Genomic DNA, 25,273 nt, shown 5'->3' on the forward strand with positions numbered 1-25,273 from the left:
CAGTTTTTAATCCATTTAATGGGTGCCACCATGTTCATTTCATACTGTTCTAGTTTCTTCATCAAAATTCACAAGTCAAATGCCTCACAAAATTCTGAGTATACCACATCAGTGCTATTACCTTTATCAACCAAACTTGTAATCACATCAAAAAAAAGATATCAAGTTAGTTTGAGCAGATCTATTTTCTATAAACCCATGCTTTGCCATTAATTCTATTACCCTCCTTTCATTCTTTATTGATTGAGTTGGACATCTACCATTCTATTATTTTGCCTGGGATCAATGCCAGTCTAACAGGCCTACAATTACCCAGGGTCAACTCTTTACCATTTTAAAATACTGGCACAACATTAGCCTTCTTCCAGTCCTTTGGGACTTCCCCAGTGTATTAAGACGTTTCGAAAAACAGCATTAATGGGCTAGCAAACTCCTTGGCCAGCTCTTTTAAAACTCCTAGATGCAAGTTATGTGTATTCGCTGCTTTAAAGGTAGCTGCTGTTAACATGCTGCTGCTTAGTCACTGTTGGACTAGAAAGTATTTCTCACTATCATATTTTATCTAGCATTTTCCCAAATGGAAAACAGAAATATTTATTGAACACGTTTTCCTTTTCTATGTTATTATTGTCAGCTCTACCATTTCCACCTAGTAATGGTCAAATACTATTTTTAGGTTTCCTTTTGTTCTGAATATTCTTAAAATATGTTTTTATTGTTCTTAACTCAGCTCGCCATAGATAATCTCCTTGTGTCCTTTTGCTTCCCTTAGCAATTTTCTACCGTTCCTAGTGTCTCATTTATATTTCCCCCCATATGTTACGTATTGTATTTTTTTATATCTTCTTTTGCTTCTCCTCTAAGCCAGGTTGTTGTTTTTCCCCCCACCAATATAGCCTTCTTTCTTGCTTGGGGAATTTGGGCTTTTGGGGCATCTAGTAGAATGTTCTTAAACAACTCCAAAATAGCATTCACAATTTTCTGATTAAATGCTTTCTCCCAGCTCATTGACTCGTCACTGTTTTCAGCTTTGTGAAACAGGCCAATTTAAAGTACAAGAGTAGATATAATTATATTGGTTTGGACATAATTCTGTTTGCACCTGACAAATGTAATCAAGTAACAATCACTGGCACCTAAGCAATGATCAATAAGCCCAAGATGCTTTTCCTTAATAATAAAATCAAATAAAATAATAATAAGACCTAGCTCTTGTCTAGTGCTTTTCATCACTAGACTGCAAAGTGTTTGACAAAAGTCAGTAACATTATCCCCATTTTACTGACAGAGAAACTGAGGCAGAAAGCAGGGCAGTGACTTGCCCAAGGTCAGCCAGGAATCTTTCTCCTCTGGTTTCCACCCCAATGTCCCCCTGTTATAGGATTCCCAAGCAATTAATCACCCCATGAATGTGCTCCCTTTCCCTGAGCCCACAACTCACGGCTGACCTCACATGCCTCGAATGGTGTGTGATGCAGAACATGTCTGGTGGGACGGGGCCCCCTGGGCCCAGGGCACATGTCCCTGCTGGTTTCTATCCGGCGGGGAGTCTCTGATGCAACACCAGCTGTGACGCCCCCCACAGTCAGTGCACGGAGGGGGTTTCTCTCCATGCAGCTCCAGAGGGTGCCCACTGCTTTGCTCGCTCTCCAGTCGGGATTCCCAGATGAGGACTCTCGAGTTGGAGACACAATCCCGTCATCATCTGGGATAAAGAGGCCATCCGGGCACGAACCGTCCCCTGGGGGTGGGAGACAGGGAACATCGGGAATAGGAACTGCCCACAGGTGTGTCACTGATAAACACTGCTCCCAGGGCACGAAACCCAGAGTCCAACGCACAACATGCATCTGCCGAGGGGAGGAGATGGGCAAGGACAGCTAAGAAAGGGAACAGTGAAGGGAAGGCGCCAGAGTGGTGGGGGGCTGCAGGGGTGACTCTCTCTTTCGAACACTAAGATCCTTTCTGGCTCAGTCACTAGCCCTAGGGCCGGATCAGGATTCTTCAGGGGAGGTTCTCTGGCCTGGGTGATTGAGGAGACCAGACTGGACGGGTGTAATGGTCCCTTCTGGCCTCAGGACTCCACATTTATATTTTGATTTATGGTTCCAGAACTCTCTAGTAATCAGGCAGTGAATCCCCCCAGGCAGAAAGGGGCTGCTCAGAGCCAAGGCAAACACTGCACCTCTCCGGCCAAGACCTGCCTCCGCAGAGCTCACAAGGGGTGGCAGAGCTGGGGGCCCTCACGCCGCTTTCCCAGGGTCCCAACATTTCATTTCATTCATCCATGTGTTTGGAGCGGTTTTATCTCATCCCTCACCTGTGTAGATGCCTCTCAGGATCTCTGGTTCCTCGAGGCCCTGGGCAGCGGGGACAAAGGGCTCCTCTCCTCGCTCCAGGCAGGAGATGATGTCGGGCTTGTGAATAGGAATCCCTGCTCATGGGAAAGTCCGCAGGTAAGGTCCCAGCCTGCCAAATGTCTCAGCTGTCACTGTTCCATTATTTTGGCCCCAGCCACCCTTCCCATGCCCACAAGGACGTGGGATCCGCACAGCTGGGGAAATACCACGGAAGCCTTCTGGGGAGGCGAAGTGTCTGCGAGGGGAGTTGAAGTGCCCCTGTTAAGACACCAACGCCTCTGCTAAATACCAATGGACCTCCTATCTCCAACTCAGAGGTAAATCCAATCCCTGCATTGGCACTACTGTCCTTCCCCCTCTGGGGGCAAGTTATGATGGGGGGGGCCACAAGTTAAAAGGGAGGACATGTGACCACCCCACATGTCTCCCCTGCCAAGTGACCCTCCTGCCGCACAGTCCGGGGCCGCCGTGTTCTCCCCGCCCCATGTTTCCTGCAGGGAGCGACCCCGGGGGTTCTGTCCTTCTCTCCCTGTGCCTCCCCCTTCCCCCCGGCAAGTCTGACTCACTCTCCCTGGCAGCCAGGCAGGGAGCAGGACACAGCCACGTCTGCCTGAGGGAGCTTGGCTGGGAGGCAGCCTGGGCTCGGCAGCCGGAGGGAGGGAGCAGTGCTCCGGCTCGCTTTGCCCCTGTCTCTGCAGCATGGCCTGGATAGAGGGTGGCCCCTTCTCTCCCTGTGCCTCCCCCTTCCCCCAGACAAGTCCGACCCACTCTCCCTAGCAGACGGGCAGGGAGAAGGACAGAGGGCGGCCCCTTGTCACCCCAGTTGCCAGGGACAGAGGTGAACAAACCAGAGTCCCCCCTCTCCCTCCGCAGTCGAGCCCAGGCAGGGAGTGGGACTTTCTGAATATGGGTAGTAGGCAAAACACCCAGAAACCTCCTCTTACAAGCACAATGCTGTGCTCTGGGAACACGTGCTGGAGATCCTAATGACTGTAAACCACCCTCAAGCTGCATGGCTTCAGCCAGGCACCTGAAGGGGTCAGGAAGGATTTTCCTCCCACTGATGTTCAATCGTAATCTAGGGAATTTTTCCATCTTCCTCTGAAGCATCAGAGTTCTGGCCACAGCGAGAGACAGGATCTTGGTTGGGGTGGGCTGGTGGTTTGAGGTGATGCAGAGAATCCTCTCTCTAGATGCCAGGCTTCTCCCTCACTCACACACTCGGGGTCATACCGATGCTGGATTTGGGGTTGGGAAGGAATCTTCCCCTTGGTCAGATAGGCAAGGACCGTGTGTGTGTGTGTGTGGGGGGTGTTCACCTTCCGCTGCAGCATGGGACGAGGTTCGCCTGCTCGGATCACCCCTAACCAATTCCCTGCCATTGCAGGGGCCTCAGGTGCTGGTGATGCCTGGATCTCTCCTGTTCTCTGCCTTTGGTTCACAATAGTGCAGTGGATCAAGTCACAGGGTTCAAAATAGGGGTATTGGGGTGACATGTCAGGGCCTGTGACACACAGGAAGTCAGACTGGACGAACTAATGAACCCATCTGCCCTTAAAGGCTGCAAACCTAGGAAAGCTGGCCTGTCCCCTCGCCTGCTGGCGTGGCCCTGGGAGTGGGGGGTGACAGCCTCTCACACAGATTCTGGGGACTACAGCTGAGCCCTAGGAAGTCTAAGGGATGATGAGAAAACCTGAGCCAAGGCCTAGAGAAGCAAATCCCTTACCGAGAGAGGCCATGTTCCCATAGTTCTCCAGCATCGTGTCCCGGTAGAGCTCCCGCTGGCTGTCGCCCAGAAGGGCCCACTCTGCCGCTGTGAAGTGCACGGCCACATCTGCAAACGTCACTGGCACCTGGAAGAACAAATGCCCCTTTCTCAGTGCCTGCCTCTCCCGGGCCTGCCCCGCTGCTCATCCGCGCATGGAGCAGCAGGGGCTTGCACTGCGTGTTCTGTGCAGCTTTGCTTTCTGTTGAGAGGGAAAAGGCAAGAGGCAGTGATGCCTTTGTGGCTCTGGCCTTGGATTCAAAGCACCTGGGGCTCCCTCTAGCCCGGTGCCTGCTATCCAGTCTCTGACAGCAGTTTGGAAGAAGGTGCCCCAAACCCTACAAGAGACAGTTATGGGAGCCCTGCCCCCAGGGAAATTTCTCCTCTCCCCTAGTAGTTAGAAGGCAGTTCATGCCCTGAGACAGGAGGATTCTGGCCCTGTCCAAACCCTAGTTTGGGTTTAAATATTTATTATTGTAAGTGGACAAGACAGGCAGAGAAACAGTTCTACCGCAACAGAGAAAGCTGCCTTTCTAAGGGCTCAGATTATTCCGGCTCTTATTCCAGAATAAGCATGCCTTATTCCAAATTAGTTTAATTCACTTTGGGATTAAGCTAATTCAGAATAAAGCACATTTATTCCAGAATAAGAGCATCCACATGTCAAATTAATCTGAGATAGTTAATCCATTTAAATTCACACCTTACTTCATTCTGGATTAACATTTATGTGTAGATAAGCCCTAAGGCCCAGGAACAGATTGTACCACTTTGGGGAGGAGAGTGTGTGACAGTCTGTACTACTACATTCACCTCTTTTACAGGACTATGACAAATTCTGTACAAAGTATGCCTTGTGAGGTATCATTTGAAAACTCACAATTTACTGAAAATTATCGTCCTGGTAAAATATGTATGCACATAAAGTTATAAGATTCTACTTTATGATGTTACTAAGACATATTCAATGTCTGGGGAGCAGTCACAAACCAGTTCCCCAGAGAGAAAAGGCTACCCGACACTTCAGCCAGGTGTCAAAAAAATCAAACAGAGCATCACCTGGTAAAGTCGCCATTCTTTCGCAGGAAAGAGGTTGTGTGTGTGGGGGGAGGAAATCTACATCTTGATAAAGAAACAGCTGGGGGTTCCCATCCACACAGACTTTCTGTTCTGAACATTAGCTGGAGATGATTCTCAAAGAAGAGAAAGAACGATAAGGGAAAGCAGATGCCCCAAATTATTCCTCCCTTTCTCTCTACCCATGGCATCCACAACATCTGGAGAACAAAGGAAACAGCTTTGGACTGGAGGAGGGATCCTGACGGGAAGAAATTCAGCAAGTATGACTGCTGTAACCTGGTGAGAGAGACGGGGCTGGCGGAGTGGAGCTGGCTGGGGCTGGGCTGCTCCGCTTCCCGCCACCGGTGAGTGCAAGGAGGTTGGGAAAAGGACACCTCCCGCACTCACCGGCAGCGGGAAGCAGAGCGAGGCTGCCCCAGCCCGCTCCACTCTGCCAGCTCCCAGATGTGGTGCTCCACTTCCTGCTGCCGGTGAGTGCGGGTAGGTTGGGGAAAGGACGCCCCCTTTGTACTCACCTGCAGCAGAAAGTGGAGTGCTGCTGCTGGGAGCTGGCGGAGTGGAGCAGGCTGGGGCTGGGCTCCTCTGCTTCCGCTGCTGCTGGTGAGTGTGTGGGGGATCCCTTCCCCCAAGCTCCCTCCCCCAAGTGACACGTCTGGGGCCGGGGCGAGGGAAGCAAAGTGGGCTGCTCCCGGCCCTCCACTAATTCCCTGGGCCACTCCGAGACTGCGGGGTCCCCAAAAGTGCCCTCCCTCAGCTCCTTCCCCCCAGACCCTGGGTGGAGGGGAAGCCCCTGACCGCCCCCAAGACCCTCTGCCCCTTATCAAACCCCTCGGCCCCAGCCTGGTCCGGCACCCTTAACACGCTGCTCAGAGCAGCGTGTCAGAGCTTCACCATGTTATATGTGAACCCGCGTTATATCGGGTCGCGTTATATCGGGGTAGAGGTGTAGTTGTGCTTTTCTTTTATTTTCTTGTAACCAAATCTGACTTTTATGCCTCATTACTTATATTCGCTTAAAATCTTTTTGCAGTTAATAAACTTGTTTATTGTTTTATCTAAAACAGTGTGTTCGAACTGAAGTGTTTGGGAAACTCCGTGTGGGATAACAGGACTTAAGCATCTCATTTTCTATTAACAAAATGATGAGCTTTGTGTGAGCTTGTATTGTCCAGGAGAGGGCTGGGCAGTCCAAGACATACATTTCTTGGGACAGTCCAGGACTGGGAGTTTGCTGGTGGTGCTCTGCAGTGTAAATCAAAAGTGGCCAGCTGCAGCACTCAGACACTATAAGTGGGGGCAACGTACATTCGGCAGGCTGTGTGTGAGCAGACCAGGAGTGCTAGCTCTCAAACAGTATAAAAGGCACCCCAGGTTGGAGAACTGAAGTGACACAGATGTCCATCAGTCCAGATTGTATCCTGGGTAATGTCACAGTGTTCCTGTATCCCGCCCCTGCCCTGGCAGCCGGGGGACTCACCTTCTTGCAGTGTCGAATGAGGTCTGTGCCGTGGCTAAATCCTTTCCCACACCCCGGGCAGCGGAAGGGACTTTCCCCCATGTGGACCCTCCGGTGCGCGATCAGGTGCGAGTTCTGCCGGAATCGCCTCCCGCACTCAGCGCATTGATGGGGTTTCTCTCCAGTGTGCACTCGGTGATGGGCATGGAGGGAGGAGCTGTGCCGGAACCGCTTCCCGCACTCGGCGCATGCATGGGACTTCTCTCCAGTGTGGATCCACTGGTGGGTGGCGAACGCGGAGAGGCCAGCAAAGGTTTTCCCGCATTTGGCGCACTGGTAGGGTCTCTCTCCAGTGTGGACCCGCTGGTGGGTGATCAGGTGCGAGCTCTGCCGGAATCTCCTCCCACACTCAGTGCACTGATGGGGTTTCTCTCCCATGTGCACCCTCCGGTGCGTGTTCAGGGAAGAGCTGTGCCGGAATCTCCGCCCACACTCAGCGCACTGATGGGGCTTCTCTCCTGTGTGGACTCTCCGGTGCGTGATCAGGTGGGAGCTGTGCCGGAAGCTCTTCCCACACTCAAGACACTGGTGGGGCTTCTCTCCTGTGTGCACTCTCTGGTGTGTATTGAGCGAGGACCTGTGCTTAAACCTCTTCCCACATTCGGCGCATTGATGGGGTGTCTCTCCTGTATGAACTCTCCAGTGTGTAATAAGGTGTGAGCTGTGCCCAAAACTTTTCCCACATTGAGGACACTGATGGAGCTTCTCTTTTGGCTTACTCTTTGGCTGGCCCCAGTCAGATTTACTCTGTCTCTTCCCTACAGTGTCTCCCTGCTGCCACCGTGTCCCGCTCGGACTCCCAGAGGAATCCTCTTTGCCGGGACCCTGGGAATCACGCTCTCTGAACCTTTCTGTTAATGCCATGAGCGATTCCACTGTCGTAGGAGTGTTCTGAGCTAGCCCGGCCTCCTCATTGTCAGCTCTCATCCCATTCTCATCTGCAAGAAAAACAGAATCCAGACACAAGTCATTCCCTGGGCTGTGGAGACAGACACATTTGGGAAAGGTTTGTAACCAATAAATCACCACTCATAAGAGTTTAAACCGAAGCGGTGAATCTCCCAATCCTTCCTTGGATGGAAGAGAATACATGGAGGGGATAGTACAAAGACAGAAAGCACCTTAACACTAGGAAGAGGCCTGGGGAGCAGCTGTCAGGGCTCCTACTCTTTGCCTCCTCATTTGAAGTTTAAAAAAAAAAATCTCAAATCGTGGCACTAATGGCCCCCTCCATGCAAAGGACCATTCCTTACCTTACCATAATTGCAGTTCTTTGAGATGCTGTTGTCAAGGTGGGTTCGAGTGTAGGTGTGCAGGAGATGAGACCTGAATGGCCATGGCCGTCATGGCCATGCATGCACCATGCACTTCCTTGCGCTCCAATCTGAGAGCTCCATAAAGCGTGGAAAGGTGGTAACCGCCCCTTAGTTCCCCTAATTCAGAATCCTGCAGGGGGAGGGCTCCAGACAAGCAGGGTTGGAGGGTGGATCCATACTGATAACTTCCCAGAGAACCAGTTACCGTAGGGTAAGTGACCATTCTCACTGCTTCAAAAACACATCAATGTGGATCCTGCTGGAGGTGGCTGGCAAGCAGTGTTCCATCTGGAAGGCAGCTGATCTAGCTGAACTGTTCTCCGGTTCGTGGCATCTGACCCGCAGCTAAGTCAAGCGCAGAGTGCTTAACGAAGCTCAGGTGGTTACCCCGTGTCACTGCTTTGCAGATTTCAGATACAAGCAGATGATGTGGCTTGTCCTGCGGCGGAGTGAGCCTCAATGGCCGGAGGGAGAGGCCCACCAGCCATCTGGCATTACATCGAGGTATGGATATCCTCTGGGACGAAAGAGCCTGCCCTCTCAAAGCACTGGAGATGGTTATGAAGAGACAAGGAGATAGATGGTTTTGTTCTGTCAGTGTAGTGCCCCTGAAGTGTCCAGAGAGTGGGTTTGGGAAAGGATCACACATGAGCCGACAGACTAGTTCAGATGAAACGTTGAGACTACATTGGGGGTTAACTTCAGATGAGGTCTCAGCTTCACCTGATCCTTGTGACAGGCTGCGTGAAGAGGGCAAGCTATGAGAGAGTGAAGATCACTGATGCTTCTAACCAGTGTAAAGGTGTGACAGAATGTACCCCTGTATTAATTCATTCTACTGTAATAAACTTTGTACAAAGTATGCCTTGTAAGGTATCATTTGTAATTTGCTGGTCAGTATCATCTTGATAAAAAGCGTGTGGCAACACTGTATGTGAAGTTATAAGATTCCACTGTGTGGTGTGAACAACATATGTTCCAAACCCACAGCCCTGCTCAAACTGAGGTTGGCAAACAGGTCTGTCTCAAACAAAGGAACAGGTGTTCCGCTTAATTTGCATTTAAGCAGTAAACAGAGTCATCAAGCAGGAAGGGAAACAAAGAAAGCTCAAATAGGAGAAAAAATGCAGCCAGGAGCATCTTTCCACATAGATTATTTCACTCCTGGTTTATGTGCCACCAGTAAAACAGAAAACCTTGATATAATATACATTTTTGAAAAAGTTACCGATAGGGATAATTACTCCAGGCAGGACAGAGGAGGCATTTTAGAACTCACTACTCAAAGAATTAAATTTAAGCGTAAGAGAGAAATAAAATTATGAAATGCACAGACCAATCAAAAAACTAAACCAACAGCACCTTGAAAGAATAAAATTACACAGAATATATATGCACTGAAGGAAGTACCCAAGAAGTAACAACACAAGTATGTGTTAGGAGGCGAGTGTGAAAGAGAGAGAGTGTGTGTGTGTGTGAGAGAAAGAGAGAGAGAGAGAGAGAGAGTGGGGCACCTGGCATTGGCCACTGTCGGTCAACAGGATATTGGGCTACACGGACCTTTGGTCTGATCCAGTACGGCCATTCTTATGTTCTTGTTCTTAATTCAGAGACAGAGTGTGTGTGTATGTGTGAGGCAGAGTTTGTGTGTGAGTGAGAGAGACAGAGACTGTGTTTGTGTGTGAGAGACAGTGTGTGTGAGACACAGACTGTGTGTGTGTGTGTGTGTGTGTGTGTGTGTGTGTGTGTGTGTGTGTGTGTGTGTGTGAGAGAGAGAGAGACTATGTGTGTGTGTGTGTGTGGGTGGGTGGGTACGCGCACTGGCTGCTGGGGAAGTCTATGAGAGATTGTGCACTGTGTCTTTAAGCACAGAGACACTCACCAGAAGGCTAGTTCAGATCACAGGAGCTCCATCCTGCTCCTGAGTCCTGTCCCTCCTCTCCCGCTCTGCAGAGATGGGGTACATAGACAGAGGGAGAGGAACACCCTGACATCAGCGCCTCCCTCCCCCTGCCCCTGTTCTGCACAGCCCTCAAGAGGGTCCCAGGGATCAGCTGGCCAGGGCTCCAAGGCAGAGGTCAGGAGCAGTGCGGCTGCAGAGCAGCGAGGGGAGGTGCACTTGAACTCACGTGCTGGATGTGCGCGGCTCTACTAATCAGTGTGCAGCACTTGATTGATTCTTGGGCAGCTGTGCAGCTTAGAGGGAACACTGCTCCTGGAGCCCAGCTGGAAATGACTCTCAAAAGAGGGGCTGAAACTATAAAAAAGAGGGTCAAATACACCAAAGCACCCCCCTTCTCTCTCCCTTCCCATCATATTCAATGCATCTGAAACAACAAAAGAAGCCTTCGTTGGAGTCTGGGGGAGGGGTTCTAACCTGCAGAATTTGGCCAGTAAGATTGCGGACAGCATATGGTGAGAAACTGCTTGAATCTGATAGTTTGTTAAATTAGACATTAGTGAACATTTTATCTTTATTTTTCTTATAACCATTTCAGACTTTTATGCCTCATTACTTATATTCTTTGTAGTTAATAAACTTGTTTTATCATTTTGTCTAATCCAGTGTGTTTAAATTGAAGTGTCTGGGAATCTGCATTTGGGGTGGCAAGTTATGCGCATATTAATTCTATTAAAGAAATAGCAGATTAATATAATTTGTATTGTCCAGGAGAAGGCAGGGCAGTACAGGACATACATTTCTAGGGGGAAATTTAAGACTAGGGGTGTGTTGGGGTCACCTTGCAGGCTGCTGAGAGCCAGGGCGTGGTTTGCTTACTGGAAGACTGTTTCAGAGCGGCCCAAGTGGGGGCTACTTCAGCCAAGCACTGTAAGGCGCACAACATTACTGGGCTAGAGTAACAGAGCTGTTTATTAGTCTGGACCAGGAGTCCCCAACGCGGTGCCCGCGGACGCCATGGCATCCACGGGGGCATCTAAGTGTGCCTGTGTACTGGCCGGCAGATGAGCATCCGCTGAAATGCCACGGAAATTCAGTGGCATTTCGGCGGTGACGCCTCTGGATGATGCCGCTTGCCGCCGAAATGGCCACGGTCCTTCATCTGGCACCCGCCAGACGAAAAAGGTTGGGGACCACTGGTCTGGACTGTCCGCTGGTACAGCACAGAAGATAAGAGCTTGGCTAGACATTTGTCAGTTTTTTGCCAGAAAAAGTTACTTCAACAATTTTATTTATGCTAAAACATGCCAATTTCAACGCAACGTCCCATGTAACAAAATTTCAATAACTTTTGTTTTTCATTGGGAAATTTCTTTCTACATTATTTCACATACACATACAGAAGTAGTGCATAATTAAAATGTCTCCTCTTTGTGTTGTAAATCGATAGTTTTACTCTTTGACACAAATCCAACGTCATGCTGCCTCGCATGGGACACAGCTAAGAGCACCTATCTCAGGTCAGACTGCTGGAATACAGGGCATAGACCCCAGACTGGTGGATATGCTGTCGTAAGATTTCACCAAGCCAGTAACAAATATCCGCTTCCAAATACTCTGCTAGTTACTATGGAGCCACAGACAGACCCTTCAGGCCCTCTAGCCCTCGTGCACTACCCAGACAAATCAGACTTCTGTGATAAATTATGATTAAAACCAGAAATCACGGGTATTAGATTCTTCCAGTTCCAAAAAAACAGACACTCACCCCCGGTTAAAATCTATTTCAGATCTTACCCAAAAACCATGCTGATAGCCAATCCTTTAGTAAATTAAAAACTAAATGTTTATTACTATAATAAAAGAAGAGAGTTATTAAAAGGTTCAAATGAATTATATACATTACAGTTGATTTCAGAGTTTGTAGATCAGGATAATAGCAGTGATGTTAAATCTGCTGGCCTGTAGTATGTCTCTCCTGATCACACAAAAGACTGGGGGTTCTCAGTCCATTGTTCAAAGCTTCCCTTTGTTAGAACGTATAGTCCACAGATGTGGAGTAGGAAAAAGTCTCCATTTATACCTTCAGCACATGCACGTGGAAAGTTACTGTCTCCAATATGGAGTCACGGATCACACGTCTTATGTGCCCTGTTGAAACACTGGGCCTCCATTGTCCATGTGCTCTCTGAGACATATTCAGGAGGGGCCCATTGGAAGAGTTGATTCTTCTTGATAGCTCATCAACCATGGCTGGCTGGTCTTGATGTAAATCTGTCTTGTGGGTGTTACCCAGGAACACAACATGTTAGAGATACAAACACATAGCAAAGATTCATAACTTCATATACAATGATAATACACTCATATAAACAGGGTAATAATACTTAGCAGACTATAATATTCCCACTGATACTTTACAAGGCCTACTCTGTACAAGATCTATTGCAACTGTGTTGCATTTGTCTCTAAGTGTAAAACTATTTTGTTACAACACAAACAGGAGGCCTTTTGATTTAAAAAAGATACAACATTTCAAGCAGTAATAAGTAGGAGTTGCCCATAACAATTTAAAAAATAAAATTAAAATAAACAAGAATATTTCAATTATATTATGTCATGATACAACAGCAACATAACTAATCTATGTTGACCTCATACTGAGCAGTAAAAGCCACCGAGTCCCTGGAACAAAAGTATGAGAGAACTAACAAGGAACGAGTATTTGATAATGGGCTCTTCAATCTGGCAGAGGAAGATAGCAGATAACTTTCTGATTCAGAAAGTTGAGGACACAACTAGGGAGTCATCCGTTTTGGATCTGGTTTTGACCAACATTGATGAATTAGTTGTGAACGCAAAGGTGGTCAGGAACCTGGGAGGAAGTGATCATGATTTGATGGAATTCAAGATCCTCAAGGAAAGGAAGACATGAAAACAGCAAAACAAGGATACTGGACTTCAGAAAGGCAGATTTCAACCAACTCAGAGAAATAGGAAAGATCAATTAGGAAAAAAAGGAGTCAAAGAGGGGGGCTGGCAGTTTCTAAAAGATGTAATCCTGAAGGCTCAACAGCAAGCTAGTCCAATGCAAAGGAAAGATAAGAAGAGCTACAGGAGACCAATGTGGCTGCCCAAGGAGCTTTTTAGCTATCTGAAATCCAAAAGGGATGCTTACAGGAAATGGAGGGGCATGTCACCAAGGATGTATATATGGGAACAGCATGAGCATATAGGGAAAAAAAATCAGGAAAGCCAAGGCAAAGAATGAGTTACAGCTGGCAAGGAATATTAGCGACAACAAGAAGGGGTTCTACAAATTATCTCAGACAGAAAGAACGATCAGTGATGGTGTGGGCCCACTCCTCAATGGAAAAGGTGAGCTGGTAATGGAAGAGGACAGGATGGCAGAGCTGCTCAATGCCTACTTTTCTCCAGTCGTCACACAAAACATAATGTGACTGGATGACCAGTGAAGTTATCATAGACAATAAAGAGAAAGAGAGGCAGGTCGAGATAAGTAAAGAACACGTCAGAGATCTTCTGACTCATTTGAATGAATTCAAGTCAGCAGGGCCTGAGGTTATTCACCCTAGGGTGCTGAAGGAAAAAGCTGGAGAAATCTTGGAGCCACTGGCAATAATATTTGTAAACTCATGACAGGAGAGGTCCTGAAAACAGGAGAAGAGCTAATGTGGTTCCCATCTTTAAAAGGGGGGGAAAGGAGGAGCCGGGGAACTACAGACCACTCAGCCTGACCTTGATAGCTGGGATCTACTAGAGCAATGTATAAAACATCTCATTTGCAAATACCCAGAGGCTGAAGGGGTGATGACTAGCAACCAGCCTGGATTTACTAAGAACAAATCATGTCAAACCAGCTTAATTTCCTTCTTCGACAGCGTAACTGGTTTGGTGGACATGGGGAATGCAGTGGATATAATATACCTGGACTTTAGCAAGGCCTTTGATGCAGTCCCACATGACATTCTGATAAGTAAGCTGGAGAAATGCAGGCTCAGTAGAACTATCATTAAGTTAACACATAATTGGTTAAACAATAACAAACAAAGAATAACTATTACTGGAATGACATCAGACTGAAAGGGGGAGGGATAGCTCAGTCATTTCAGCATTAGCCTGCTAAACCCAGGGTTGTGAACTCAATCCATTTAGAGATCTGGGGCAAAAATCTGTCTGAGCAGAGGGTTGAACTAGATGACCTCCTGAGGTCCCTTCCAACCCTGATATTCTATGAGATCTCAAGCAGGGTTCCACAGGGATCTGTTCTGGGCCTGATGTTGTATAACATCTTTTCTTTCTTAACGACCTGGATGTAGGACTAAAGAGCACACTGATCAAATCTGCAGATGACACAAAGCTAAGGAGAGTTGCAAACACTTTGGAGGATAGAGCTAAAATTCAAAGGGATCTTGATAAATTGGAAATTGGGCTACAGACAACAAAATGAAATTCAACAAAGACCACTGTAAGGTGCTAAACTTAGGGAAGAAAAACCAAATGCACACATACAGAATAGGGGATAACTGGTTTGGCAGCAGCACTGCTGAGAAGGACCTGGGAGTTGTGGTGGATCCCAATCTCAACGTGAGTCAGCAATGCAATGCTGTTGCAAAAAAAGCAAATGCAATTTTGAATTGTATTAACAGAGGCATAGCCTGCAAGTCATGGGAGGTGATAGTATCTCTCTACTAGGTGCTGGTTAGGCCTCAGCTGCAGTACTGTATCCAATTTTTGTCACCAATGTATAGAAAGGATGCAGAGAAACAAAGATGATCAGAGGGATGGAATGCAAAACAGATCAGCAAAGACTGAAGGAACTGGGTATGTTTAGTCTTGAAAAGAGGAGATTAAGAGGGGACATGATAGCGGTCTTCAAGTATTTGAAAGGCTACAATAAAAAAGATGCAGAAAAATTATTCTCTCTTGCTAGAGGGCAGGATGAAGCACTGGGTTCAAACTACAGCACAGCAATTTTAGACTCAGGCTTGGTCTACACTACAGGTAGGTTGATCTAAGGTCATTTACATTGACCTAATTATGTCAGTGCCCACGCTACAGCCTTCTCCTGCTGATGTAAGTGCCCTCCTCCACTGACATCATAACTTCACCTCCACGAGAGGCGTAAGGCTTATATCGGTGTAGTTTGGGCGATGCAGTGTCCGTGTAGACATTGTGTTACTTATATGGGCTGTTGGCTGTCATTCTTGTCAATTTCACGGCTCCAGCTGTGAAACTTCCTACCTATAAGACCCACAGGCGTCAATGTCTCCTGGCGCTGGTGGGTGCTCACGCTCCGCCCCATTCCAACCCCTTCCTCCACTGGCAATTTTATAATCAAGATTGGATATTGTTCTAAAACAGCTGCTCTAGGAATTATTTGGGGAAGTTCTCTGGCCACGTTATACAGGAGATCAGAATAAATGACAACAATGGTCCCTTCTGGCCTGCCCATCTATTAATCTAGGTCAGTAGCAATAGCACACATTACTGCTGACAGGTCATGAAATCATGTCAAAATAATCAAAATATAAAAATGAAAAAAAAAATAGAAATAAAATTTTTAAATTCCAAAGTGAAATTCTGAATTTTTCCAAAACCTTTTTTTCCCCAAAGAGAATTTTTTAAAACTTTTTGAACTACCATTTTGAGGAACAAATTCTCAGGGAAGATTTCCTTGCTTTGCACAACTCTTGCACCAGTAGGGAGCAGTCTGTGTCCATGCCACTCAACCAACCACCATCCAGGCTGGCAGATGCAATTATTTCAGATCTAGGGGGAATGTCTGACCGTGACCCTGCAACAATATGTCCAGACAACCCGGAAGTGGGAGACTGAACACACATCGGGAGCAGGCCCACTAGCCAGAACAGCCTTGTCCATTAAGGAGACCTCCATCACTGACCACTCCTGGTTGGGAATGAATCATCTGCTTGAGAAATCTGCCAGATTGTTCCTGACTGCTGGGAGTTAAAGTACATTGTAGATGTGTGGTTTGTTAGTATCAGCACTGTGGTATGGCACAGAATAGGCTGGAATGCCATGCAAGCTAAGAGCCATGTCCTTTTTGGAGCAGGTCCCTTAAATCTACAGGGGATTCAGTCAGGCTCCCCAACCAGTTCCTGAGGCATCCATGACTAGCATTATCTCCAGAGGGTGTATGTGTAGGAGGATGGCCTTCTTCAAACAATTCTGGGGTCTAATCACCAATTCAAGACATGTGGGGGAACAACTTTTGCTCATGCTGTGTGCTTAGTAGGAGAATAGGCAGATCTCAGCCAGACCTGCAACGGCCTCGAGTGAAGACTGCCAAGCAGCATCACATATATGCAGGCTGCCATAAGTTCTCTTTCAAGTAAGACCCTAAGGAACCATATGTTGATTTTAATTAAGTAATGCTATACATGTATCTTCTCTGTAAGACCAAGTAAATTGGACCAAAAGACACAAACAATAACTTTAAGTAATTGCTTTTGATGTTTTATACTAGTCCCTTTCAAATCAAACACTCTAAATAGCCAGGACCTCATTTATAAGAGTGCCCTAAGACAAGTGCATCCTTACTCCTTGGAGAACTACTTTAAGTGTGATAAACATATTAGAGATACTAAAGAACTGATTGCTGATAAATATATGTGATAAGAAATCTTAGCCATTTGTATTGTTCTGTACTATAACTGCTTGGCCTCAATGCTGTTTATGTAAATCATTTGCAGGAGAATCCATTTTATTCAGTACCTGCCTAGAACGTCTGCTATCTGAACTTAATCTATAAAATTACTGATTGCATATCTATGTGGGTCTTGGTGAATTAATGAACTTGTTGATTGGTTAAGAATAACTAAGTGTCCTGATTGAAAAGTACTATACATGGTAACTTAGTAAACCCCAGACTCAATGAAAAGGGGTTATCATTATTAAATTCCATTAAAATATTGGCTATAATATTTATCAAATTGGCAAATCTAATTGGTTAGACTTGAGCTTTAACACCTACCTGCCACCTCAGCAAAGCCATAAAATTGGGCCCTTTCACATGTTATGACTAGGCTCCCTAGGTACTTCCTGTGAGCCAGGTGGAAGGCAGCATGAAATACGAATCCTGTAAGTATTATAATAAATTTGTTTTATGGTAGCACCTAGATGCTGTAGTCATGGACCAAGACCACACTGTGACAGAGCCATGAACCAATCTTGAGCCTCAAAGGATGGGCTGATGAAGGCAAGTATTACACCATCCTGAATCTTCTCTAGCCTAGGGTAGGACAAAGACCTCCCCTTTCTTCTTCAGGATAAGAAAATACCAGGAATAGCAGCTTCTTCCCCTGTACTCCTGAGATACTTCCTCTATGGCTTCTAGATAAACCAGGAAGCAACTTGTTGGGTTTTTTCCCCCAGTATTCTTATGAGATGGGTCCCTGAAGGACAGGGAAAGGGGCAGAGGTTGGAATTGGACAGGGTGGCCACAGGCAATTACATCTGGTATCCACTTGTCTGTTGCTATGGCAGCACAAACTCAATGGAATGGGGAAAAGTGACATCCAAAGGAGGGGTTAACTCTCCACTGGTGTGACTGTGGCACTCAACTCTCATTTCAAACCTGTTGCCTGGTACCAAGTGTGGAGTGGACAATGCTAGATGGCCATGAGGGTGTCCGCCTGGAGTATCCTGGTCACTTCTGTGGTAGATATTTGGCAGGTCTATTCTGAGTAGGATGCCCTCTGTCAAGGCTACCCCAAGTATTTATAAGGTTTAAAGTTTGAGACTGGAGTGTAAATTTGTAGTGAGTGCAATGTGGCCCTCTAGTCCTTGAGGGAGTGGAGAGCATCATCTGCACACACACTAAATAATTCATGGCATCAAACAGCAGATCTTCAATTACCTGCAGTACCTCTTTAGGGAGGCCCACAGCTTGCAACCACAAGGCTCTCCTGATGGTCCCAGCAGTGGCCATGGACCTAGCTGCTGTGTCTGATGTGTCTATAGTGGCCTGGAGGGACAATATGGCCTGAGCTGACCTACCATAATAATAATATCCTTGAACTCCTGGGAGATTCAAGATAAATGGGGTGACCCTTTCCCAGCTTAGGTAGTTGTACTTTGCCAAGAAGGCTAAAATCCTTCCTTGGCAGCTGTACTGAACTGCCTTACCTGTAAAGCAGGGGTTCTCAAACTGGGGGTCGGGACCGCTCAGGGGGTCGTGAGGTTATTACATGGGGGGTCGCGAGCTGTCAGCCTCCACCTCAAACCCTGCTTTGCCTCCAACATTTATAATGGTGTTAAATATATTAAAAAAAGTGTTTTTAACGTATAAGGGGGGGTCGCACTCAGAGGTTTGCTATGTGAAAGAGGTCACCAGTACAAAAGTCTTAGAACCCCAGCTGCAAGGAATTAAACAGTTCAGATAACCTGGCACCTGATCAGAAGGCCCAATGAGGGAAGAAGATACTTTCAAATCTGGGGGGAAGAATTTGTTTGTTGTTCTCTTTGTTTTGTTCCATCTCTGGACAGAGAGAGAAGCCAAACAGGTACAACATCTCCTGAAAATATACCTAGAATAATCCATCTAAAAAAATCACATAAATTGTAAGTAGGGCAAGGAAATGTATTAGGTTATCTTTTGTTTTAGCTTGTAAATTTTTCCTGTGCTACAGAGGTGGTTTTATTCCTGTTTTTGTAACTGTGAAGCTGAGTCTAGAGAGGAATGCTCTGTGTTTTAAATCTTTTTATTACCCTGTAAAGGTACCTTCCATTCTGATTTTGCAGGTGTGATTCTTTTACTTTTTTCTTTATAATAAAGTTCTTCTTTTAAGAACCTGATTGATTTTCATTGTCCTGAAGACAAAGGATCTGGTCTGTGTTCACATTAGTTTCAAGCCTCCCCAGGACAGGGGGTGAAGGGGCTTGCGGGGATATTTTGGGGGGATAAGGATTCCATGTGACTCTTCCCTGAATTTTTGTGCAAATCACTTGGCGGCGGCAGCAATACCATCCAAGGACAAGAAAAGGAATTTGTGCCTGGGGGAAGTTTTAACCTAAGCTGGTAGAAAATAATCTTAGGGGGTCTTTCATGCGAGTCCCCACATCTGTATCCCAGAGTTCAGAGTGCGTGTGGAGGGAACCCCTGACAGCGTGGCAGTTTGAAATATGAAGTTGGAGTGAGGCAGAGCTATGCTCCTTCCTCCCAAAAAGGTCTAGTTGTTTTGGATCCCCATCTTGGGGGGTACTTTTTGTTTGTTTTGATTTTTTCGCGAATAGTAGATACAACCAGTAAGCCTAGTGCTGGATGTAATAATCCTGGCCTTGGCACTAGTACCTGCTTCAGTTTTGACCAAAGGGGTAATGTTAGGGCCTGCATATGTAACGCAGCAGCATAGAGTGCTGTCCTAGGAGGAGAGACAGTCAACGAGAGGAAGGCTCAAGCTGGGTAGGGGGCTCGGAATCTGCCATCGAATAGGTAGTGGGAAAGCACTTCACGAAGGAGGAGGCAAAAAGAGACTACACTGAGCCAAACAGGAGATCTGCTGAGGAAGTTGGACCACGAAAGGCAGTGTACAAGGAGACTGGCCACGAGGGGCACAGAGCGTATGGCCAGGGAGGTGATCATTGAGACACTGACAGAGGGATACAGTTTAGGCGCCTGGGAAGGGGTATGGCCCTCTAGCTGAGGAGCAGGTGCATCTGTTGGAAAGAGATGCAGTCATCATAGCATCGAAGTAATGGAGCATCAAAAGCCAGAGAGAGGAAAAGGTGGGACAGCTGGGGTGAAGCTGGACTTTGCAGCCAGGAAGAAGAGTCGTCAATTCCCTCTTGGGGTGACACAGCGTGTTGTAAAAAAACCCCTTCTTTTACTGTGATGGTAATTTAAAGTTTATTATTTTCCTGAGCAAGTATTTGATGCTATTTTACATTACTTATATTATTAGTGTTCCTGCCAACTTTCTGGGATTTTTCAGTTGGACAGTTTAAAATTTAAGGTAACCTCCAGCGTGTTGGTTTGCCTCTGCTCGCCTCACAGTAGGCACAGTCTAGCTGAGGCCCAGGTCACTGCATTGTGTGCATAAAGTACCGTTCAAAACCCTTTTGTGGCACCTCGTGGTGCCTTTCTGCTTGTTTGGCTGTGGGCGAGTGTTGTCGCAGTGACTTTGTGACTTCTAGGATACTATCGTTAATCGGAAGAGTGACTCTGGCCGGTGTAACTGAGCACAGGTTGTCAAACAGCATATGTGCCTCTTCCTCTACCACAGAGGTTTCTGTATTCAGGGTCTCTGCAATTCTGGAAAGCAGGCCCTGGAAAGCCCTGAAGTTGTCCAGAGCTGATGGTGGCAGAGATGACAGCTTCATCTGGACATGAAGAGAGGGTGCCCCCATTCAGATGCACTCACCTCAACTCCCTGCTTCTGTTTTCCCAAGACAGATGATGGAAATCTGACTATGCATAGGCGAACCTTAATCTTCTCTTTCTAGGATGGGAAGAACAGCTCCCAGAGGCATGGGATGGGGGTCTCCAGTATATCCATGGCAGCATGTTATATAGAAATGGCTGGCTTGCTTGTGGTTGACCAGTCCAGTGCCACCCACAGAGAGGTTGGAGGGACAAGCCTCTAATCCATTCTACAGAGTCTTCCCTTGTTTTCAGAGGAAAGGGTTCTCTGCTAGAGATCAGCAATGAGTGCCCTGGAGATAGGGATGATGAAGAAATGTCCTCAATGATTAGTGCCAACTTGTACGGCGATTTCAGTGCTGTGATGGGAACATGCATTGCTGCCAATCGAGGCAGTGGTACCTGGGACATCGTCAGCACTGGTTCCTCTAATAAGGAGTCCGCAGGTTCCATTCACACCTGTGTTGCTGACATCAGTACCAGTCCTATGGATGGTGTTAAGATCAGTACCGGGACATGTTTCTCCAGAGCCAAGCTCATGATTGAGAGAGGATCACTAGTCTGTGCAACTGTAAAGAGCTTAGCAGTCTTCTCCCTGGAGGACTGATCCTTGTCTCCACCTCTCCTTATGGAAGGACGCTGAGTGGTTCCTGGATCCATGTCTGCCTCGGTGTTCTGATGTCCCTCATTTCTTGGCGCTGGATTTGAAACCAGGTCACAAATGCAGAGGTCACTAGTGCTGAGTCTTCCTTTGGTATCAACTTCTTGTCCACATTGGTTTTAGCAGTGGTGCGCCAGCTAATATGGGCACTAGCAGAGGATGACTTCATGGGAGCCTGGTATGATCTAGAGGAAGATCCTCTCTCTTCTGGAACTGAGATGATCCACTTGGATTTCTCCAGCAGGTAAAACTCGAGGCAGGTGTCATTGGATTTTCATATTCAGACTGAACACCAGCCAGGGATATGTATTTCCCTGAGGCAAAAAAGACGGGCTGTGGCTGTCAGCTAACAGGATGAGTCCCGCACAGGATGGACAGGCCTTGTAGCCCAAAGCCTGCAAGGCTGCCATTAGATGCGGACATGGCTTTTTTTTGTTTGTTTTGTTTTTTAAATAATCAGAAAGAAAGAGTAAAACAAATTTCAAATAGTTAACATAAGACAAAATACAGGATAGGTCTTGATCCAAAGAGAGCTCAGAGAAAAACTGTTACAGGGTAGCAGGCGAACTCAACAGCTCTTTCTCGCTGCCACAGATGGGAAGAGGGAACTGAGGAACAATTGCAGCCACTTTACCCTTTATTATCTCGGAAGTGCACAGGGCATATGTAACTCCTACAGATGCTGCTGTCCAAGAGATTCGGAGCTCACTAAGAGAGGGCTACACAGAGGCCGGTGCTGAGCTGGTGTTCCAAGGGGGACAGACTCAGCCCAGGGAGAAGCACCATCCCTGGGTCATTGGCAGGGAGCCCTGCGCCACCCCTTGGTCACTGCACAGCCACTGCAGAGACCGCAAGTATCCCCCTGGGCCTTGCCCCATGCTGACCTACCCCTGGGCCCCTGCCTCCTCCCCCACCAACCCTACTCCTGGGCTGGGCCCCGTCCAGCCCCTATTCCTTCTGCCCCTATCCTTACCTGCTCCTACCCTTGAGCCCATGCCAACCCCTATCCCCACATGTCACCACCTGCCTGAACCCCACCTCCTGCCTGCCCCTATCCCCACCTACTCCTACCCCATAGCCCCTGCCAGCCCCTATATCCTACCCCACATGCCCCTGCCTGCCCCTATCCCCACCTACTCCTACCCCATAGCCCCTGCCAGCCCCTATATCCTATCCCCACATGCCCCTGCCTGCCCCTATCCCCAGCTACTCCTACCCCATAGCCCCTGCCAGCCCCTATATCCTACCCCACATGCCCCTGCCTGCCCCTATCCCCACCTACTCCTACCCCATAGCCCCTGCCAGCCCCTATATCCTACCCCACATGCCCCTGCCTGCCCCTATCCCCAGCTACTCCTACCCCATAGCCCCTGCCAGCCCCTATATCCTACCCCACATGCCCCTGCCTGCCCCTATCCCCAGCTACTCCTACCCCATAGCCCCTGCCAGCCCCTATATCCTATCCCCACATGCCCCTGCCTGCCCCTCCCCACCTACTCCTACCCCATAGCCCCTGCCAGCCCCTATATCCTATCCCCACATGCCCCTGCCTGCCCCTATCCCCAGCTACTCCTACCCCATAGCCCCTGCCAGCCCCTATATCCTACCCCACATGCCCCTGCCTGCCCCTATCCCCAGCTACTCCTACCCCATAGCCCCTGCCAGCCCCTATATCCTACCCCACATGCCCCTGCCTGCCCCTATCCCCAGCTACTCCTACCCCATAGCCCCTGCCAGCCCCTATATCCTATCCCCACATGCCCGCCTGCCCCTATCCCCACCTACTCCTACCCCATAGCCCCTGCCAGCCCCTATATCCTATCCCCACATGCCCCTGCCTGCCCCTATCCCCACCTACTCCTACCCCATAGCCCCTGCCAGCCCCTATATCCTATTCCCACATGCCCCTGCCTGCCCCTATCCCCAGCTACTCCTACCCCATAGCCCCTGCCTGCCCCTATCCCCACCTACTCCTACCCCATAGCCCCTGCCAGCCCCTATATCCTATTCCCGCATGCCCCTGCCTGCCCCTATCCCCACCTACTCCTACCCCATAGCCCCTGCCAGCCCCTATATCCTATTCCCGCATGCCCCTGCCTGCCCCTATCCCCACCTACTCCTACCCCATAGCCCCTGCCAGCCCCTATATCCTATCCCCCCATAGCCCCTGCCAGCCCCTCCCCAGCCACACCTGCCCCTGGGTCACTACCTGTCTACCCCGGCCCCGCCCCTCCCCACCGCACGTCACTCCATCGTGTGCGTGACGTCACGCTCCCGCGCAGCGCAGCGCAGCGCAGCCCCCGGCCGCTCTCTCACCTGCGCGAGGGCCCGCGCGGGCGGCCGGCTCCATGCTGGGGGGCAGGGGGGGGCCTCCCCGCCTCGGCCCCAATGGCCACGCGTTGCTCGGATCCCAGCTCGCGATTGGAGCGACCGGCTGCCAGTCAGGCTCAGCCGGGGCGGGGCTTAGCTCGGCCTTTGCGCCGGCTCTTAAAGGGCCAGACGCACTCTCCGTAGCGGAGTGGGTCCGCCAGGCTCGGAGGGGTTCGGCGGGGCCAGGGACCCCCCTGCCCCTCCCCCTCGCACCCAAGACCCCCCAAGTCCCTCCTCCTGCATTTCCCTCCCCCACAGCACCCCAGAAACTCCCCCCTTCATTGCCCCTCCCCCACAGAATCCCCAAAAATACCCAACAGCCCCAAGATCACACACACCTACCCCAGCTCTCCCCTACACCTCTGCGCGGACCAGTACCCGGCACCCACCCCCAACTCTCCTATACACCCCAACTTCCCCCATGCACCCAACTCTCCTATACACCCCAACTTCCCGCATGCACCCCCAACTCTCCTATACGCCCCAACTTCCCCCATGCACCCAACTCTCCTATACGCCCCAACTTCCCCCATGCACCCCCAACTCTCCTATACACCCCAACTTCCCGCATGCACCCCCAACTCTCCTATACGCCCCAACTTCCCCCATGCACCCAACTCTCCTATACACCCCAACTTCCCGCATGCACCCCAACTCTCCTATACGCCCCAACTTCCCCCATGCACCCAATTCTCCTATACACCCCAACTTCCCACATGCACCCCCAAGTCTCCTATACACCCCAACTTCCCCCATGCACCCAACTCTCCTCTATGCCCCCACTTCCCCCATGCACCCAACTCTTCTATACACTCCAACTTCCCCCATGCACCCCCAACTCTCCTATACACCCCAGCTTCCCCCATGCACCCAATTCTCCTATACACCCCAACTTCCCCCATGCACCCAACTCTCCTATACACCCCAGCTTCCCCCATGCACCCAACTCTCCTATACGCCCCAACTTCCCCCATGCACCCAACTCTCCTATACACCCCAACTTCCCCCATGCACCCCCAACTCTCCTATACACCCCAACTTCCCGCATGCACCCCCAACTCTCCTCTATGCCCCCACTTCACCCATGCACCCAACTCTTCTATACACCCCAACTTCCCCCATGCACCCCCAACTCTCCTATACACCCCAGCTTCCCCCATGCACCCAACTCTCCTATACGCCCCAACTTCCCCCATGCACCCAACTCTCTTATACACCCCAACTTCCCACATGCACCCCCAACTCTCCTATACCTCCCAACTTCCCCCATGCACCCAACTCTCCTATACACCCCAACTTCCCCCATGCACCCCCAACTCTCCTCTATGCCCCAACTCTCCTATACACCCCAACTTCCCCCTTGCACTCCCAACTCTCCTTATACACCCCAACTTCCCCCATGCACCCAACTCTCCTATACACCCCAACTTCCCCTATGCACCCAACTCTCCTGGTCCCCTATGCATCCAATTCTCCTGGTCCCCCAGACCCTGTGCTCCATGAGTAGACAGCACCCACCATGTCTCTTCCCAAGGCGTCTCTAGGTGTGGCCCTGCAGCCACGGGCCATCCCCCTTCCGAGGTACTGTGGGGTGTGCTGTTGCTTGGTGGACCTCGTATTCCCATGGAGCCAGCCTGCAGGGCATGCCGCAGAGGCCAGGAAAGAGGTTTTGGCCTTTATGACCAGTTCAGTCCTTGTGATTCATGCACACAGAGGATGTATGTCCTGCAGGGCTCCAACTCTTGTTACCAAAATGCTGTGATTTAAATAAAGACACCGCCATTAGATTTGTTTGAAAATGTTCTTTATTCAGCTTCCTCCTTGCAGCAGCAGCAGATCCTGCCAGACCCTTATCTCTGACCGTTATGAGGAAGGACGTTAGTATCTCAGGGCAGCAGAA

General features: G+C 49.0%; 1 protein-coding gene across 6 annotated transcripts; it reads right to left on the reverse strand.

Annotated features, from left to right (window-relative positions):
- LOC115641447 (zinc finger protein 664-like) lies at positions 1 to 23,382 on the reverse strand. Of its 6 annotated transcripts, XM_030544631.1 has the most exons (7): positions 23,320 to 23,382; positions 10,167 to 10,294; positions 7,975 to 8,777; positions 6,683 to 7,659; positions 4,087 to 4,213; positions 2,321 to 2,434; positions 1 to 1,741 (listed from the first exon to the last, which is right to left on the reverse strand). In XM_030544631.1, exons 4-7 carry the CDS (start codon positions 7,646 to 7,648, stop codon positions 1,395 to 1,397), a joined length of 1,554 nt encoding a protein of 517 aa, XP_030400491.1. In that variant the 5' UTR covers positions 7,649 to 7,659; positions 7,975 to 8,777; positions 10,167 to 10,294; positions 23,320 to 23,382; the 3' UTR covers positions 1 to 1,394. The 6 variants fall into 6 exon arrangements, with proteins under 6 accessions (XP_030400491.1, XP_030400489.1, XP_030400492.1 ...); XM_030544629.1 differs by lacking the exon at positions 7,975 to 8,777; XM_030544632.1 differs by lacking the exons at positions 7,975 to 8,777; positions 23,320 to 23,382 and adding an exon at positions 12,021 to 12,215.
- Positions 23,383 to 25,273: the final 1,891 nt, after the last annotated feature.

Source organism: Gopherus evgoodei, unplaced genomic scaffold, assembly GCF_007399415.2.
Source record: "Gopherus evgoodei ecotype Sinaloan lineage unplaced genomic scaffold, rGopEvg1_v1.p scaffold_34_arrow_ctg1, whole genome shotgun sequence".
Lineage (NCBI taxonomy): Eukaryota > Metazoa > Chordata > Testudines > Testudinidae > Gopherus > Gopherus evgoodei.